The 17,998-nt window shown below is 44.4% G+C and overlaps 1 protein-coding gene across 3 annotated transcripts in view; it reads left to right on the top strand.

Annotated features, from left to right (window-relative positions):
* PAH (phenylalanine hydroxylase) overlaps nt 1–17,998 on the top strand; it is a 95,801-nt gene that overhangs the window by 2,443 nt on the left and 75,360 nt on the right. For 2 of the 3 annotated variants that reach the window (XM_060306577.1, XM_060306578.1), the window contains exons 2-3: nt 1,449–1,541; nt 3,384–3,479. The exons of the other annotated variant lie outside the window; for it this stretch is intronic. Coding sequence is in view for 1 of the 2 variants with exons in the window: in XM_060306578.1 (XP_060162561.1) it covers nt 3,474–3,479 (6 nt within the window). In the remaining variant the exon portion in view is untranslated. The remainder of the gene's footprint in view (nt 1–1,448; nt 1,542–3,383; nt 3,480–17,998) is intronic. 3 annotated transcript variants of the gene reach the window in all.

Raw genomic sequence — 17,998 nt, forward strand, 5'->3', positions numbered from 1 at the left:
CTTGGGACGCGGCGCTGCAGAGAAAGCGGACGGAGCAAACGGAGCAAACTGTACCGCTCTGGTGGACGGAGAAGAAGGAGACTGGGGCGCGTCTCAGGTGGCGTCTACACAGCCGGGAAAAAGCAGAGTGTCACCATCCAGTTGATTTGTCCACTAGGAATAGGCTGTTTGGGTTAGAGACCTGGGTACAGGGATGCTCGTTTTGACTTATCCCAATAATTGCTTCCCATTGAACTTCCCTTTGTGGAGATGAGTCTCGCTCTAAAAGATCGTGTGGGTGACCGGGGAACGCCTCTGGTATGGGCGAGTGCTGTCGGAACAATAGTGGTGGTGAGGGCAGTGGTGTCGGGGTCCCGAGGTGAATCACATCTCAGCCTCAGTTTCTTCTTTTAAAACAGATGTGTTTAGGAAGCATAGGACTGAATGGGGCCAACAGAGATCAGTTCTGTAAACTTCCCACCCACACGGCCCCCTCCCCTACAGTAGCCTATGGCCTGCTGACCCCAAAGGACCGGGGTGAACTCCGTGGGATTTACACCTCTGGCCTCTCCCCCCGCCCCTCCCCCACCCCAGGAAAGGAGATGAGAGGGCTCCAGGTTACATGTGTCTCCTCTTCCAGGAAGTATAGGCGGCCATGAAGCCTAAACAGAGTCGCATTACCCGCTTTTCAACAGGAGGAAGCCTCAGACCACCTGGCAGGATACCGCTATCAGGCACATTCCGCAACCCGTTTGCCCCAGCTGTGCGCCCCGGGTGCGGGCCGCTAGGAGGCATCCACCCTCCTGAGCAGAATAGGGGCTGGGGTGGGGGGAGCGGGGCGTGCGTGGCGTGCGGGGCGGGTCGTCAATATCAACGCATCTAAAGGGCACTATCCTTCACATTAAGCTGTATCCCTTCCAATTCAGACTCTATCCTTCCACACTTTACAAACGCCCATAATCCTGGCTCTATCACCATTTCGCGTTGTAACCTTAAACAACCGCTAAGGCCCTCGGTTTCCCCATCTGTGCCAGAGCGGCGTCCGCCAGCTCATTTCGAACCGTATCTGCGAGCGGGGGAAATTTGCTGATGGCCAGAACGTGTTCTCAGTATCCTTCTAGGATGCGGGCTCCACGGGTGCACAGAGATGCTCCTTATCAGGGACTTCAAGGCCAGAGCCTACTCCCAACCACACACACACACACACACACACACACACACACACACACACACACACGCGCGCCATGTAATGGGCGTTCAAAGAGAAGGGCCAACTAGTGAAGCCGCGCATTGTAGCTGCCCTACGCTTTGGCCTCCGCCCAGGAGAAAAGACAGCGGGCGCTGGGATCCTTCCGGCCAAAGCCACGGAACATTTGTCCTTATTCTTCCCGCCCCAGCCCCGAGCCAAAATCCCGTCCTCACCCTCCCCACTCCCACATCCTCAGCCTATTTCCTTACATGCTTTGCAGAACCTCCAGGAACCCAGGCTTTCTCTTCCTCCCACTCAACACAAAGAGTGCTCCCAGCCGGACGCTGTCCTCTCCACCTTCTCCAACCCTAAGGTAGAGCAGTCTAGAATCTTTTCTTAGGGGCTTAGCCTCGGCCCTTGGGGACTGTGCACTATCAAGGGTAGGGTTTTTGGGGGGTTTTTTGTTGTTGTTGTTTGTTTGTTTGTTTGTTTTGTGGTACGCGGGCCTCTCACTGCTGTGGCCTCTCCCGTTGTGGAGCACAGGCTCCAGACGCGCAGGCTCAGCGGCCATGGCTCACGGGCCCAGCCGCTTCGCGGCATGTGGGATCCTCCCGGACCGGGGCACGAACCTGCGTCCCCTGCATCGGCAGGCGGACTCTCAACCACTGCGCCACCAGGGAAGCCCTCAGGGGTAGTTTAACATGTTCTTCCACTGAAATTGGCGTTCTGGTTGTTACACCAATTTGGAGCAAAGGACTGAGGCTCAAGGGCCAATTAGCATCCTGCCTCTGATTCTGTGACCTACATTTGACCTCCCCAACACACACACTCACACACCTAAGAGAGCTGCCCCACACTCTCCCAGGCCCAGGGAACTCCGGACCTTATACTAAGGGATAAAGCAGAGGCTAATTCGCTATCCAGGCTCTGTTACTTCAGAGCTGGGAGTTTGAGCAAAGAGCCGACACTCTGAGTTTCGGTTTCCTCATCCTTACATGCCCATGGTTATAGCACCTACCTCCAATAGTTGTGAGATTTCAAAGAGATGTACGTGGAGCTCTCAGAACTAGGTCAAATGGAAAGGGATTAACAGGAATGGCCTTTTCCAAAACGAGGAGGAAGGCCCTGCTCACACAACCCACCCAGGAAGGGTTTTGTGGGAAGAGGACGCCTGGCTGTCAGCTTCCTGGAACTGCACTGCGCTAATTGCTCCAGCCATTGGAGATCAAATGCCACCCTGTCCCACTGTCCTTTTTGGAATTACTGGGTAATTCCTGTCCTTTTTGAGGAATGGTGGTGATGCTTGCTGGCAAACCGGGGTGATAGAGATAGAAACCAAGTGTGTGTTTGTTTGTTTTAAACACAAACAGTAACAAGTCAGATGGAATACAGACAAGCTTCATGGCTGGCAGAGGGAAAGGGCTTCAGCAGAGCCAGTGGCCCTGCCCTCCAGCTGTCTGTGGCTCCTTTGACACCAAGTGGGCCTGACTCTGAGCAAATTTCCAGGCTTTTCTTGACCAGGACACTCAAGGTCCCATTTATCTAGAAGTGGAGGCAGAAGAAAACAACTCACAAAAGGAGGGTTCCATGCTTTCATTCATACATGGAGTAGTGGCACTCCCTTCGCTTATCTGTCAAGGCCTGCAGGAGAATTAAATCTTTTGTTTTTTGTGAATTCATTTTGCAAATTCTTCCACACGTATCAGGGGTTACCATTCTTGTGATGGGGAGGCAGGACACTCACCCTCTTTGGTGTGTATTACCCATAATATAGATATCCCAGAAAAATGGGGAGGTTCCTCTTTCTCTTCCAGTACAATAAAGGCCTCAGTTTCTGCACCTTCAGACCCCTCTTCTATGTTAGGGGATCCTGAAGCTGGACCATACCTTAGATTAAAACTACATTCAACACCAGGATCTACGTGGGAGATGACTTTCCTAGTGATGCTTAGCAGTCGGCTGCCGGGGAGACCTGCGGTGCTGAGGCCCCGAATCTCCCGCCACTTTCTTTCCACCCGCAGCTGAAGGCCAGGCCACCTTTGCTCACAGGCTACCCTCAGGCTCCGTAACTGTGCACCTTCTCTCTGCAGAAAGGAGATAGGCCTCCTTTCTAAAAGTGCCTTTGGTGCTTTTTCTCTGGAGGGAGGGGAGTTCATACTGAAAGTGAAACTAGGTTTCCCATTGAATGAATCATTTAATACAATTATATTTATAGTGGATCCTGAATAAAAGGCAAAGGGAGTACGAAGATGAACGCAGGCCTCAGAGCCTTGATTTGAACAGGAGATTTTTGCTGCAGCCTTCAATGTTGGTGAGTGTTAAGCCCCATAAACCCAGGGTTCTTTGAGAAAAGTGCGCGTGCAAGGAATTCAGAGCAGACACCCACCTCCAGTAGCTGTAACACAGGGCCTCTGTCCTGGGATGTATGCAGCTCCGAACTTGTGCTTGACACTCTCTTACCCAGGGGAGATGAGAAGTTCATTACTGTGAGGTCTGCTGTCTCCAATACACCCTTCCCAAGGTAAGTTCAGAAGCGGCGCTGCCCAGCCTGGGTTGAGTCTGACCAGCCTGGGATGGGCTGTTGCAGTCGGAGGCAGAAGTACACAGACCAGAGACCTGGCTGAGCTGCTTGGTCACAGCCGCCAGGCCTGCATCTGCATTAAGGAATCCATGCTCCAAACCAATCTATTTGCTTTTTCCATACACCTTACAAAGGGGGGGAAAAAAACTGGAAAAAAAAAAAAAAAGCACAAACTATTATTTTCTCGTGGCTTTTTGGTGAAGGAGGGGAGGTCGGGAGGGGGAGGGGGTAATTTGCAGCCAACCTCACAAATCCTTTTGAAGTTCTTCAAATAAGGAGAAACAACGCTGCTAAGTCTTTATTTTTTCTAAAGCCCCATTTACATTATGATTAAATACCTTCCTCGGATAAGCATAAAGAAAGTCGTTAATCTATATAGCTCTCCAAAGAATCAATACATTCGAAACTTTTGTAGGATTTGTTACACCCTATTTTGTTACAGTAGACCAGCTCCTCTCTGTCTAGGCACATGGCTCTCCTTCCCTCCCCCCTGCTTCCCCACCTCCTCCAAGAAAGGAAATAAAGTAAAGGTCTTTCACGGTAAACAAAACCAGCTGATTCTTCACAGAGAACCCATGAATAGCTGGAGAAGAAAAAAAAAACTTACAATAAATGGTGCATTTTTTCTCTGCTGGGTATAGTATTCAAGGATCAGGGCAGTATTCAAACAGAGGTCCATTTTTTGCTCAGCAAGAGAGTTTAGAAAAGGAGCGTGGGGTCCATTCAGCGCTTTCCCCCCTTCACAATCGCCGGGTTCTATGAAACCTATCTTCCATGCCTTGTCGGAGTGTTTCTGGGGACCAATTAGTGCTTTGTTGCACGGCTTCTTTGCTGAATCTTTGAGCAGCAAGAAAAAGCGCTCTCGACTCTCCCCTTATTTTGACCATTTCAGTCATTACTCAGTGTAATAATTAATATGACAACTGGACGCTCCAGTTTGTATAGAAACACCTCAGCTACAGGAGCGAGCGTGCAGTGGGTGGTAACGAGCCCTCACATCAGCCGGGGAAGCCACACACACAAAAAAGGAATGAATGGCCAGAGAGAAAGAGAAGGAATAAAGATAAAATAGTTGGCAGAACGCAGAGGAACATAAAACAGATGAGAACGGAGAGACGGAGGGGGAAGGGGGGACAATTAGAAAGGGAGGGGGGAAAAAAACACCCGATGGAGGTTAACTTATTTTGAAACTGTTTTCTGAATAGGACCCTGGACGTGAGTGGGCCGGCTGTCAGCCCAGCGCATTCCCCACCCCCCACCCCCCACCCCCGCCCACCCGCGACTTTCTGAACTCTCTTGGAACTCGGTGGGGAGGAGGGTTGGAAGGAGGACTCCTGCAGCCTTTGGGCTCTCCCCGAGGTCCTTCTAAAGAGTGCACCCAACACACCACCCAGCTCCTAGTTTGCCTTCCAATTTTGCAAAAATCCTGTTCCCCGTCGCTCCAGCTTCGGGTGGCAATAGAGAAGATTGGGCGCGAGTGTAGACGAGAGTTGAGTGCTGCATCAGCTCCCCGCGGGTGAGTTTTGGGGAGAGGGCACTTCTGATACACCCCAACAACTCTGCAAATCTGTCTCGTGGAGCAGCGCCTCGCGGGGCCCTGGCGGGGAGGGTCTTGCCCGGTAGCGCACAGCCAGACTGCGCGCTGCGCCCCGGGTCCCCTCAAGTGCGCCCCGGGGTGGCGATGCGCCCCGGGCTGGCGACCCGCTCCGTGACGGCATGATAAATAATTAGAGGGTTTAAGCGCGTTAGCCACAGCTCATGCTAATGAGCCAGATAAAGGCTCAGTCTAACCCGAAGTGACAGTTTGCATATAGCAGGGAAGGAAAAAAATCCGTTTATTTTTTCCGTATCTTGATTGCTTCTTCTCAAATGCAGGCGTCCCCAACCCCCTATTCATTCCCCTGATTCCCTCTCCTCACAGCCCCCCACCTCCTGCCACACACACAACACGCACAGTCCACCCCCCTTTTGACCCTTCCTCTGTCACCCAGGCCCTGCCCGGCCGCCTGGTGACATCGCAAAATACCCGGGTGTCCCTATCTGACCAGCCGGGAAAGTTCACTCCCAGCGCGCCCTGGCCAGTCTCAGCCCCCAAGCGGAGATGGTTCGTGTGCCTTTCTTTACAAAATATGGAAGGCACCAAGGCTCGCATGCTGAGGGAAGGACTTTGGGGCTGAGGGTCAGAGGCCTCTCAGAGCTCCGGGGGCCCAGCAGGCCCTTGGGCGCCCTCTGCGCTCACCGGGGCGGGCGAGGGGCGCTGCCTGCTGGGGAGAGGAACGCAGGCGCCGCCCTGGGCCCTAGAGCTGGAGCTCCTGAAACGCTCCTGCCGCCTCCTGAAAACAGGGGCAGTTTGCCGAAGTGACTGAGGTCAGTCGTGTGTCCCCATTGTGTGGCCACGTGTCCTGTGTCCATCATCACCTCCCCAAAGTCCGAGCTCAGCCCGACTCCTTGCGGCGCGGCCGGGGAATGCTCTGGCCTATAAATCAGCCAGCGGCTGCGAGCTGTCTGCACCTCGCTGCAGACCTTGACGCTGGCCCCAGCCGGCCAAGGGGAAAGTTTGCTCGCACCAGGTTACCAAGAAAGAGGCCGCTGCCAGGGCCCAGGGTCTACTTGGGCAACTGTGGGCCCCCAAAGTGGGACAGTTGAACTCTTTCCTCCCCGCTCCCCCTTCCCTAGACCTAGCATTTGCAGAGTCTTTTGGGGTAGGAGGTGGAGGGAGAGGAAGAGGGTAATTTCTGATACATGGTTATTCATTGTCGTGGAACCTTAAATAAACAGCAACAAAAACAAAATTAAATGAGTTAATATTTGTAAAATGCTAAGAACCGTGCTGAGCACCGAGTGAACACTGTATATGCATTTCTCAAGTAAATATAAGCATACTGAAATACATCACAGGAGGTATGTGCTATTCATCTTAGATGTTAGAAAATATTGCTTTGATCCCAAAATGATCAAGGTTGACATGCTCACTGATTCGTCAAATAACTATTGAATATAATCAGAGATAAATAAGACAATCTGCCTTCAGTCAGCTTCTAGTTTAGTAGACAGAAAAGGAGGAGTATAAGACAAGAAGGTCCATTAAAACACAGTTTAAAAACAATGGCGAGCCCTCTGCCCTCTCCCCTCATGCTCTGTTAGTGTGTACTCTCACCCTCCCTCATCCTCCAGGTTACCCCCAAGTAAATACACGATCTAGGTAAAAAGCGGACTTGTTGATGCAAACACGTCCAACCCCTCTTCCCCAACCAGACGGTCACCCCCAGCTTCTCCTGTATGACAATAATTCATGAGCAGACACTAATGAAGTAAACGCACCCACGCACACACCCGTTAACACCTGTAGTATCAAGTGCAGTGAAAAGGCAAGCCACTTGAAGTCAGACAGACTCCAGGTTCTGGAACTTTCTACCTCTGTGCCCTTGGGCAAATGGCTTACTCTCTCCTAGACAATTCTCCATCTAAAAAATAAGGGGACTGAGTAAAATGCTTCCCCTTCAGCTCTGACTACACAGACAATACAGGCACGACCACATGACCCTCTATTGGCAACAGCTTCCCTCTTTGAGCAGACAAACATCTTTTGCTGATCTTTACTGCAAGGACCTTCAGAAGGCACATGACCTCATACCGCTTCCTGATGGAGACCAGTCCTTGCTAGTGCCAGGATTATGGCTCCTAGGGGCCAGAGGCTGCATTATGGGGTCAGCATAACTTCAGCCCTGGGGGCCAGAGTAAGAGATGGGCCATTGGCTCATCAGGATTCACATGCAAAGAGAAGAAACTCACCACTCTGGCTAAAGGCGGCTTTGCTTGGGTCACAGGATTCCCTTTGACTTCCTGAGCAGTTTTTGGTTTGGGATTTGGCGGCCATGGAAGCTCGAAGTCCTCCTAGGTGGGTTGTATGAGTCTCTCGCCACCTGCCGGTTATTTCTTGAACTGCAGTGAGGACTGCGTGAAAATCTTGTAATTCCATTCATTGCAAGTTGATTTTACTAGTTCTATCCCATACAATTCACTTCAAGCACAGAGCACCGTGCTGTCTGTATCACGTCCACACAATACCTACATTAGAAATACATGACGTGCTGTTAATGTTCAAATTATGAAGCTTCATCCCAGACCCACCACGTCATAATCTGGCCAGTTGGCCTTTATAACAAGCTATGGAGTAGTCCTTTTGTACACTGAAGATGGAGAACTAGTACTCTAGAGGCATTTCAGGTGATAAGACACAGTCTCCATTATTCAGAGCTATGAAGAATTAATCTCTTCTGATAAAGAAGGTACACTAGTCTCATGAATATACTTTCTTTGGGTTAAGGGGTGTCCTGCTGACTTCTGAAGGGGGTGGAGAGGATTGGTAAGTTATTAAGGGATGGTCTTTGATGCTGGCCCTGAAGAATTGGCAAAAATTCGCAGTGGGAAGAAAAGGGCCGTTGGAACAACTTACCGAGCACAGAGCCTCTCGTTTCCTCGACTTTTGAGACTCCAACAAACTTAACCTCCACTCCTCTTTGGCTATGCTCCCTCGAGGCTATATCTTGGGTGTTGTCTGCACTCAGAGAAGCCCCACCTTGGAAATCTTAACTTTCCATCGATTCCTTCTCATCCTCATGCTTTATTATCAAGTATATTCCTAACAAGGAAAGAAATTCGGGTCTTTTTTTAAATTGGGGGGTTAGGGGGAGTTGCCCAAGCATATGATATTTCCCCCAGCTTTATTGAGGTATAACTAATTGACAAATTAAAATTGCATACATTTAAGGTGTACAACTTGATGTTTTGCTGTTCATGTCGCCACAATCAAGTTAATTAACATACTTATCACCTCACATAATTACCATTTTATTTTTCTTCTTTTCTCTGTGTGTGTGTGTGTGTGTGCGCGCGCGTGCGCACGCGCATGTGGTGAGCACACATAAGGTCCACCTGCTTAGTAAATTCCACGCATACGATACAGTATTGTTAACTATAGTCACTTTGTTGTGCATTAGATCCCCGGAAAGGAAACTGTTTTGACCAGGGGCTGAAGAAAACTGGACACTTAGACCACACTCTCAAGGCTTCTGACCTCGAACCTTAAGACTCAGTGACCCAGGGCAGTGAACAGTAGGAGTGTCCCTGAAACACTTCTTACAGGCAGACAAGCAGCGAGAGCTATCCATGAAAATGACTGCAGATGACATAAATGCATCCACTAAATGCAAACAATTCAATAAATGTAACTTCATCTTAACTTCTCCTTAGCTTGATCTCAATGATGTCTGGGCCACTCTGCATGAAAAGTATGATGAAGAGGACATCAGAGTGGAAAGAGACGGCAGTCTTACCTGATTGTGGTTTAACTCTCTTTGGAAAATTTTAGAGAAATATATGTCTATATATGAACCATCGCTAGAGTCCCTCCATGAGCCATGAAGGTGTCTATGTACGTGCAGGACCCTAATGCTTTAGCTTCATAAGCTCCATAATAAATCTGCCTCCAGTGCCTGTGCGTAAATGGTAGACATATATTGAATGAATGAATGAATGATTGAATGGCTGAAGTTAAGGAACAAGAGCATGGAATTTGGACTCAAGATAGCCTGTGTGACTGGACAAATCACTTAATTTTTTCCTCATTTTCAAAATGGAAAGAGTAATTTGTATCTTACAGATAATGTATGTGAAAATACTCTCTAAATCAAAAAGTAAAATACAAAATAGAAAAATTGCTTTTAGAAACACCACACATAAAGGAAGGTCTAGGTTCTCCACCTTTAACTTAATATCCCAATGAGTTTCAGTTCCACAGGCATCTTTTCAATGGTTAGCCTGGAGAGCCCAACTCAATGGATCTCTTTGGTCTGTCAAGAGCAAACATGGAGCCGTCTCTGAGAATGGCACTCTCTCCATCGACTCAGCAGCCTAGGAATCATCTTTGACTTGTTTTTCACCCTCACCCACCATATCTAAATGGATACCTTCTAAGTCCTTATCAAATGCATCCTACTTTCTTTGTCCCTACCATCAGTACCATTCTAGTCCAAGGACCCATGGCCATTTCTCACCAGGACAAATGTAATCACGTCTTAACTGCTCTTGCCCTGCCCCCAACCCCACCTCCACTCTCCACACTTCAGCCAGAGTGATCTCGTGATAATGCAAATCTCAGAGAAACACCGTCTCATGACATACTTCAATGGCTTTGCAACCCTTTCGGCCTAAAGATTAAAAAAAAAAAAATCTTAAAATGGTCTACAAGACTCTGCATGGTCTGGCTTTCTCTAGCTCTCCAGCTGCATCTTCAACCACGTTCTCCACTGTTTCCACCACATACTTTTGCATATGCTGCTCCTTCTGCCTGGAACTTTCCAGACAGTTCCAGGTTCCTCCCTTCCTCTTTCATCTAGGTATGTTCTACTTCATATTCTGAGATCAAGAAAACCTCCTGGGGAAAGGCTCTTTCAGTATCATGTACATCTCCTTCATGTCCTCTGTTACAGCTGTAAATTTGAATTTATTCCTGTAATTTTATTAAGGTCCACATCCTAAAAAGAACATAAACTCAGGGAGGCAGTTACATCCTTGAATCTAAAACAGTGCCAGTATTGCAGCAAAAGCTTAACATATTTTTAGGTTGTCTGGATGAATCTCACTCACTTCTAGTCCCCCAAGTGTCTCCTCAACCTTAGAGTTCAGCCAGCTTCCCCCTGGTGAGACAGATGCAGAAGAATTAGAAAAAGAATCTATGTCTAAGATCATGCATGTGTTTTACCAAGAAACTGAGCATCCCATCGGTCTGGTAGGCTGTGGGCCTCAGTAGATGTGTTTCCCAAATTTCTCACTCAATGAGTAATGACTGCAGCCACCAAGAACCTAGCTTTCAAATGGTCAAACCTACCAAGGCTCTACAGGGAAGAGGGGTCTCTGAGTGGACAGGGGTGTGTATACCACCCTCACCTTCCACAGAGAGCTCTTCTGTCGCTCAAGAGTAAACAGGAAATGATGACGAGTATTTTTCTCAAGACTAACGTCACCACCCCAGGTCTTTTGCCTCCTCTCCTACAAGACCACAATATCTCAGATTCCTCATCCGTACAACGGGAATATTCAAAATCTCTCTCACTGGCTTATACAATAGAATGAATTAAGTAAGACAACGTTTGCAATATGCCTGATACTGAATAAATATTTAAATGCAGAATAAATATTTGTCCCTTTCTCTTTCCAGAGAGGATGAGATGGAAAGAATAAAGCTGAAGGCTAGCTCATTTACGTCTAATTAGAAATCCAGCATGGCTTTGGGCAAGTTTTCTAGGCAAGCTACCTTCTTTCTTTGCAAATTTCCTTCCTCATAGACATTTAAATGGAAGAGATAACAACAAAGACAACCAAAAAACCTCTCTCCCAATCCCACAGTCTAAAGAAAACGCCTCTTTCTCATTCTTTTTTTTTGTTTTTGTATTCTTCCTGACATATTTACACAATGGGGAATACAAAACTTTATATTTAACTTTTATTTGTCATGGGTTGGATTGTGTGCATTTTAAGTATGATAAATGTTTATGATTTAAAAAATAATTTGTATGGCTACTATGTGAATGAAATGTAATTTAATTATTTCCCCTGTTGATGAAGTTTTCACTCCCCCCCCAAAGTTTTCTGACCTGAACATTTTTGTACATATTTTTCTACATTTCTGATTAAACTAATATGAATTGTGTACTTAGTATTATGCACCAGACACCGTGCTTAGTCCTGAAATTTAGAAAGACTAAGATTTGGTCTCTAGTCTGAGAGTTCTTAATCTAGAAGGAGGAGACAGATAGTGAAAACAAGACAACGAGAGAATTTATGTGTTTAGTTACAGAAGAAAAGTCAAGATGCTATCTGAGTCAAGAAGGGGTGATGGCTCCCACCTGGAGGAAGTGCTTTTTGGAAGAGGCAGTACTTGCGTTGACCAGCTGAGCACCAGCCCTTACCGAGCCCCACTATTGCGGCAGCTTCCCCTGGCTTTGACCTTGGATTTTTCTTAAACCGAATCTTACCCTTATCTGCTTGGATTTGATGCCATAGCTCTACTGACCAGTAGCTGAGCCCGCTCTGCCCCAACGTGTCTTCAATCCCTGACTGATACTGTTGTCCTGCCTCTGAGGCATCTGACTTCGATCCAGTCCTACTTGTGGCTTTGCTGCTGTCACTATTGTTGGTGGGATGGTGGTAAATGTTTAACAACCCACTGACTTCACCCCTGACTTGTAGTGTTTGCTGATTTCCATGGAGTAAACATTCCCACTTTGGCAGATTTCAAGCTATCAATGTACGTATGATGTTGAGAAGAGAGGTGTGGTAGCATATTATTGTGTAGTATTTCTACCGCCCAGATAAAATGGGCGTAAATAACCTTAAGAGCATGGATGATAAAATTGAGTAAAGTAATTATGAAATAATTAAATCTTGAGGATTTATTACCTTTGTCTTAAATGTAATTTATTTAATTTTAAGTTTATATAATTTAGTTTATAATCAGGGACGTGTTTAGCAACAGGCTCACAGAACTGAAGAATCAGCTCTCTCACAACTACACGAGCTGGCTTTAGTACCCCACTGGTTATAAATACATGAACTGGTCCTGCCCACCTCTCCAGACTCAGCTCTTCCCTCTCTCCCCTTCCCTCTCTACTTCAGCCACAACTGGCCTCTGTCTGTTCCTCAAAACATTCCCCTGTTCATTGTATTAGAGATTTTGTGCAGATGTTTCCTCCAGTGGGACCCTTCTCCCCTCATATCTTTGCATCTGGAGTGGCGCTGTCTCATAATTCAGTGCTCATTTCAAATATTACCTTGTTGAATAGGTCTTCCTTGTGCATCCGACTTAAATCAGCCTTTTCAAAACAGTTTATCTCTTTTATAATACCTCTTTTTAAGACTTGATCTCTTCTTGGCCATATCAGTAGTGAGTGTATCTTGTTTTTGTTGTTGTTGTTGTTCTTTTCCTGTTTACTGGTCATGTCCCCTAATAGAATGTGAAATCAATGAGAGCATGGAATGTCCTGCTCATCACTGTCTAGAACAGTGACCAACACATAGAATATACTCAACAAATATTTATTTAATGAATGAGTGTATGAATGACAACACAGTGACTTCAATCTGATCGCCAAGAAGGATGCTAAAGTAATGGCTCCAGAGTCTTAAGATTTTATATATGTACATTTAATAAATTTGATCAAGTGCATTTGGTTTACCAACTGATTCTATTATACCCCAAGGAAATGTCTAAGTTCTGCTAAGAATTCCTAGAATAGCCTGCCTTAATTTTTATTTTGATGAAAACCTCTTCATACATTAATTGTTAGTTTGTGTGGGCATTGATTGATAGCAATCTTCAGATTTCTGGGTTGTCTGTGCGGGAAAAGTTAGACTAAAAAGAAGCAGACCGTAGAAGTGAGGTTCTGAAGAAGCTCACAGCCAGCTGCCTGTGCAGGGTGCAGGGTGGAAGGGTGGGAATCCTAAATTTTTCCAGTGAGACACTGCATTGTTCTTTAAATTCTGATAAGGAAAGAGTAGTGCTTGGACAGATAAATCCATCTTAAAGAACATCCCCACATCTCTTCTATTGCTGGAAGTAGATTCAGTTGTGAGTGGCAGAAATTTCAAAATTATACATGGGTATAAACAAAGTAGAAATAGAAGTTAATTTTTCTCTTATGTCAATGTCTAAGTCAGCAGTCCAAGGCTGCTGGAGTGATGGTCCATGGTGTCAAGAACCAGGCTCCTTCTATCTTGATCCTTCTCTATTTTTGCTCTGAAAAGCATGGCCCCCATTCCCACTTTTACCTCATGATCCAATATGGCTCCTCGAACTCCAGTGAGCATTTCTACATTCTGACCTGCAAAAAGGAGAAAAGAGAAGGAGAAGGGCAACTTCCTTTAGGAACAGTTCTTAGATGTTGCACAGACCACTTCTCTTTGCATTTCCTTGGTCAAATGTTAGACCTGTAATTACATCTAGCTGCAAGGAAGCCTGGGAAATGCTTTTATTTTGGGAGGCCTTGGGGCTGGCTAGCTAACATTCAGAGCTTCTATTTCCTGAGAGAGAAGGAAAGAAAATGGGGCAGCTCGCCACATATGCCCCATCCTTGTTTCTTCTGCATCAAGTGGGTTGAGCAGTTCCCAAATATCAGTGTAACTACTAGGCCATGCCAAACTTCCAGAAATTGGCCAGTAAGGAAACAACAAGCCCAAATGAATTCAGGCAGTAAATTGCTCGGAGCAAAACAGGCAACATGTTTCAGGTTTACATTGGCTCCCCTTGTCCCTCAAGTCCATGGGTGTCAAAGCAGAGTGAATCTGGGCGGGTGCTGAGCACACGCTGGATCTGTGTCACAGCTGAGGAATACTGAGCTTAGGAAACTCTGGTCTTATTTAAGGGTTGATGGCAACTTTCTCATTCTCCTCTCCAAAGAGAGGCATTCTCTTTACCCTGGAACAACAAAAATCTTCTCTGGGGAGAGGAGAAAGATTTTATTATGATAGAATTTCTTCAGGGATGGAGAGGTTCTCTATCTATTATGCTGATCAGGAAACAAATCTGCCCTTTGACCCAGAGGGAGATACTATCTCCCACTTCCAAGGCTGTTTGCTGTGCAAATACCCTTGGAAAGGTAGTCCAAGACATGCAGAAATGCTGGGGAAATTACCTCCCAACATTCTCCTTTTCTAAATTCTACATAAATTCATGGCCCTAGTTACACACTTAAAGGAACATCTGAATTTGTTTGAGACCCATAGGCTCTGCTACTACTCTAATGGTATGTTAAATGTCACGGTTTTGTGGTTGTTGTTTTGGAGTCTGAGACTCTTACAGGACACTCTAAGAGATGGCGAGGCCCATTTTGCAACCTTCAACTCATCACTCACTTTAAGGATTTATAAGAGGAGTCTAAGAGACCAACACAAACGATCGGAATAGAGAATTTTATTAGAGAGAGATTCGTTAGTGTGCTGTGAAATTTTTTCTTTCCATTGATAAGTGTGCTGTCACATTTCTCCTTTCTTTCCAGACATCTTTCCTCTTCACCTTACACCAAGTTAGGGTGGTTAAAAAGAACGTAACAGAGAGCTTGGCCTTTGTTCTCTGGAATTTGGGGGATGTAGGGACTATGCCTAATTCATGTATAAAGGCAAGAAACTCTCTAGCTTATTTGAATATTGAACATGGATGGATGGCCACAGTGAGAGCAAGCTAGACTCCACCATTGACAGGACAAAGGTATGTTTTACTTGAACTAGGCTGCATGGTGAGATGACCCCAAAGAGACAATTTATTGTGGGCTGAACCTCTCTAAGTCAGAAGTTATCACCCAGACCACAGAACCATGTTTAAAATCCCCCAATGGGAAATCTTCATGCTAAATACAAAACTCCCCATTAAAGAAATAACCATAATTTGGACCTCTTTTGTGTGTGTGTGCCAGAGAACAACAATACCAGATTATAACTATAGATGCTTCCATGGAGAACAGGTATCATCCACAGTGCAGTGGAACTGGGGCTGGGGGCAGGGTTTTGGGATAAAGCCCAAGCCTCTGTGCTGCCTGATGATTTAAAATGTAAAGGGCAGGGGTATAACTCAAGGTATAGATAGTTCACAGAAAAGTAAATAGAAACCATGCTCAAAATAAAAGATATTTTAATTAAAACCATAATGAGTTTCTTTTTCCTCCAGATTGTCAAGGATTTTAAAATTTGTTAAGTGCAGAAGAGGCCTCATGGCTGGCCTAAAGGCCACATGTCTGGGTATCTAACATTTGTTCTGCTCCCACAGCAATAAATTCATAAACGTTCCTGGCTTACGCAGTTTATGTTAGCGTGAAGAGATTGATAAGTGGGAATTGGTTCTAGGTTTTGTGCTGTAGCGTCTTCATAAGCTTATGCAATGTATGGATGAGGTTAATGAGTTCTGTTTTTTTTTTCTCTTTTTAAAAGTTTTTATTATGGAAATTGACAAAAAATACAATAAGAGTGAGATAATAAAATAATTACCTATCACCTAGCTTCAGTAATTATCAATATTTTGTCATTCAATGAGTTCTGTTTGATCCAGGCAAGGCTCTGTCCAGACGTGTTTTAGTCTCATGGTCATCAGGTTGGTGTGAAGGCGAGTGCCAAGCTTCCATGAGGTCTGATATGTCTCTCATTCACTCAGATATTACCATCCACGTGTGTGTACTCACTTGTGAGGGCTATAGCCCTGCTTCTCCCTAGATAATGTTGATAACCTTTTTGCTGTGAATCCTGACCCAGCTGATTTGTTTGATTTACTCAAGTGATGTCTGGTCTTTCTGGGTATCTGAACCTACTTGTCAAGATTTGTCAATACTGAGGTAAGCAACCTCATATTAGGTTGGAAAATTATAGGAAATAGACACTCTCACATTTTTCTGGTAGTATATAAATTGGTAGAACCCATATGGATTGGGAAACTACACATAATGATTTGCCTGGGATAGTTCCAATTTATATCTGTTGTGTCAGTGTAATTATCACTAGCACTCCTTTCACTATCAAAAAATTCCAGTTTGGATGATAAATTATATGGTTACCCTCTGGAGGATAATTAATAATTTTTAATATCTATTGAAATGATAACTGTCCCACTCCTTTGACCCAGAAATTTTACCTAGAGTCTTTTTTTCATACAGACATATTCTAACTTATGTGTAAAATGATACATATACAAAGTTATTCATCACAGCATTATTTGTAATGGCAAAAGATTGGAAACTACAATAATGTTAATTAACAGAGTACCAATTAAATTATGATAATTCATAGAAAGAAGTACAATGGAGCGATTAAAAAAGAATGAGGAAGGTATACGTAGTAAACAGGGTGATTTCAAGACATATTATTAAGTTAAAAGTTCAAAATGACAAGATATCATGTATATTGTGCTACTATTTGAAAGGAGGAGAAAGAATACATGTACACACACAAATACAAACACATATCTGCTTAAAAGTCTGGAAGAAAATAATAACATTGGCTGTCTTTGGGGAAGAGAATCAGGTGCCTGAAGGATATGGGAGTGTGACAGAATTTTCACTATTTATGCTTTTACTTTTGGATTTTTGATCCACATGAGTGTGTAACTCTTCAAACACAAATAATGAAATTAAAAATCATATCTCAATGGAAAAAATAAATAACAGAGATAACCAGTATCTTACTCAGTTTTGGTCTGCTATAATAAATATACCATACATAGACTGGGTGGATAAAACAGCAAATTTTTTTTTTCCTTACTGTTTTGGAGGCTGGGAAGTCGAAGATCAAGCTGCTGGCAGATCTACTGTTTGGTGAGAGCCCCCTTCCTGGTTTCCAGATAGCCATCTTCTCATTATATTACATATAGTGAAGAACAGAGAGAGAAGAAACAAACTCTCTCATGTCTTTTCTTATAAGGGCACTAATCCCACTCATGAGGGCTCTACCTTTATGACCTAATTATCTCCCAAAGTCTTCAGTTCCAAATACCATCACATTGAGGATTAAGCTTCAACATATAAATTTTGGGGGGACACAAATATTTCAGGTCATAACAATCAGCAAAGAAAAACAAATAGAAAGGATAACTTCTTAATCATAAGACGAAAACTTGATCTATTCTTCTATAGAAAGGTTCAAAAGGAGGAAATGAAATAAAAAGTGCAGGAAATAGAAAATATGAAATAAAATAGCAGAAGTAGGTCCTACCATAAAAGTTGTTATAATAAATGTAAATGGGTTAAACTTTCTAATAAAAAGATGGAATTATCAGATTAGATTAAAACACAAGATATGTATGTATACATACATACTTATAATCTATGTGTAAACGTTTGAATGTATTGTTTGTGTTCTACATCATTTTTGTCTGATTTATTAACTTCTGAAATGAGTATGTTAAAATATCTATATCTATCTATCTACCTATATCCGAGAAATAAAGAATACCTATTCTTTTCTAGCATGCCTGAACATTTACAAAAATTGACCACATGTGCTTGGCCACCAAGAAAGCTTCAATAAACTCCAAAAAATCACAAGCATAAAGACTGGGCTCTTTAACCATGATGTAATTCAGTTAAAAATTAAGAAATGAAAGTTAAAAATATCTCAAGTACCTTGAATTAAATAGTAGATTACTAATAACCCTTGGATTATTGAGAAAATTATATTCAAAATTTAGAACCAAACAATAGTAAAAAAACACT

This window comes from Globicephala melas, chromosome 10 (genome assembly GCF_963455315.2).
Source record: "Globicephala melas chromosome 10, mGloMel1.2, whole genome shotgun sequence".
NCBI lineage: Eukaryota > Metazoa > Chordata > Mammalia > Artiodactyla > Delphinidae > Globicephala > Globicephala melas.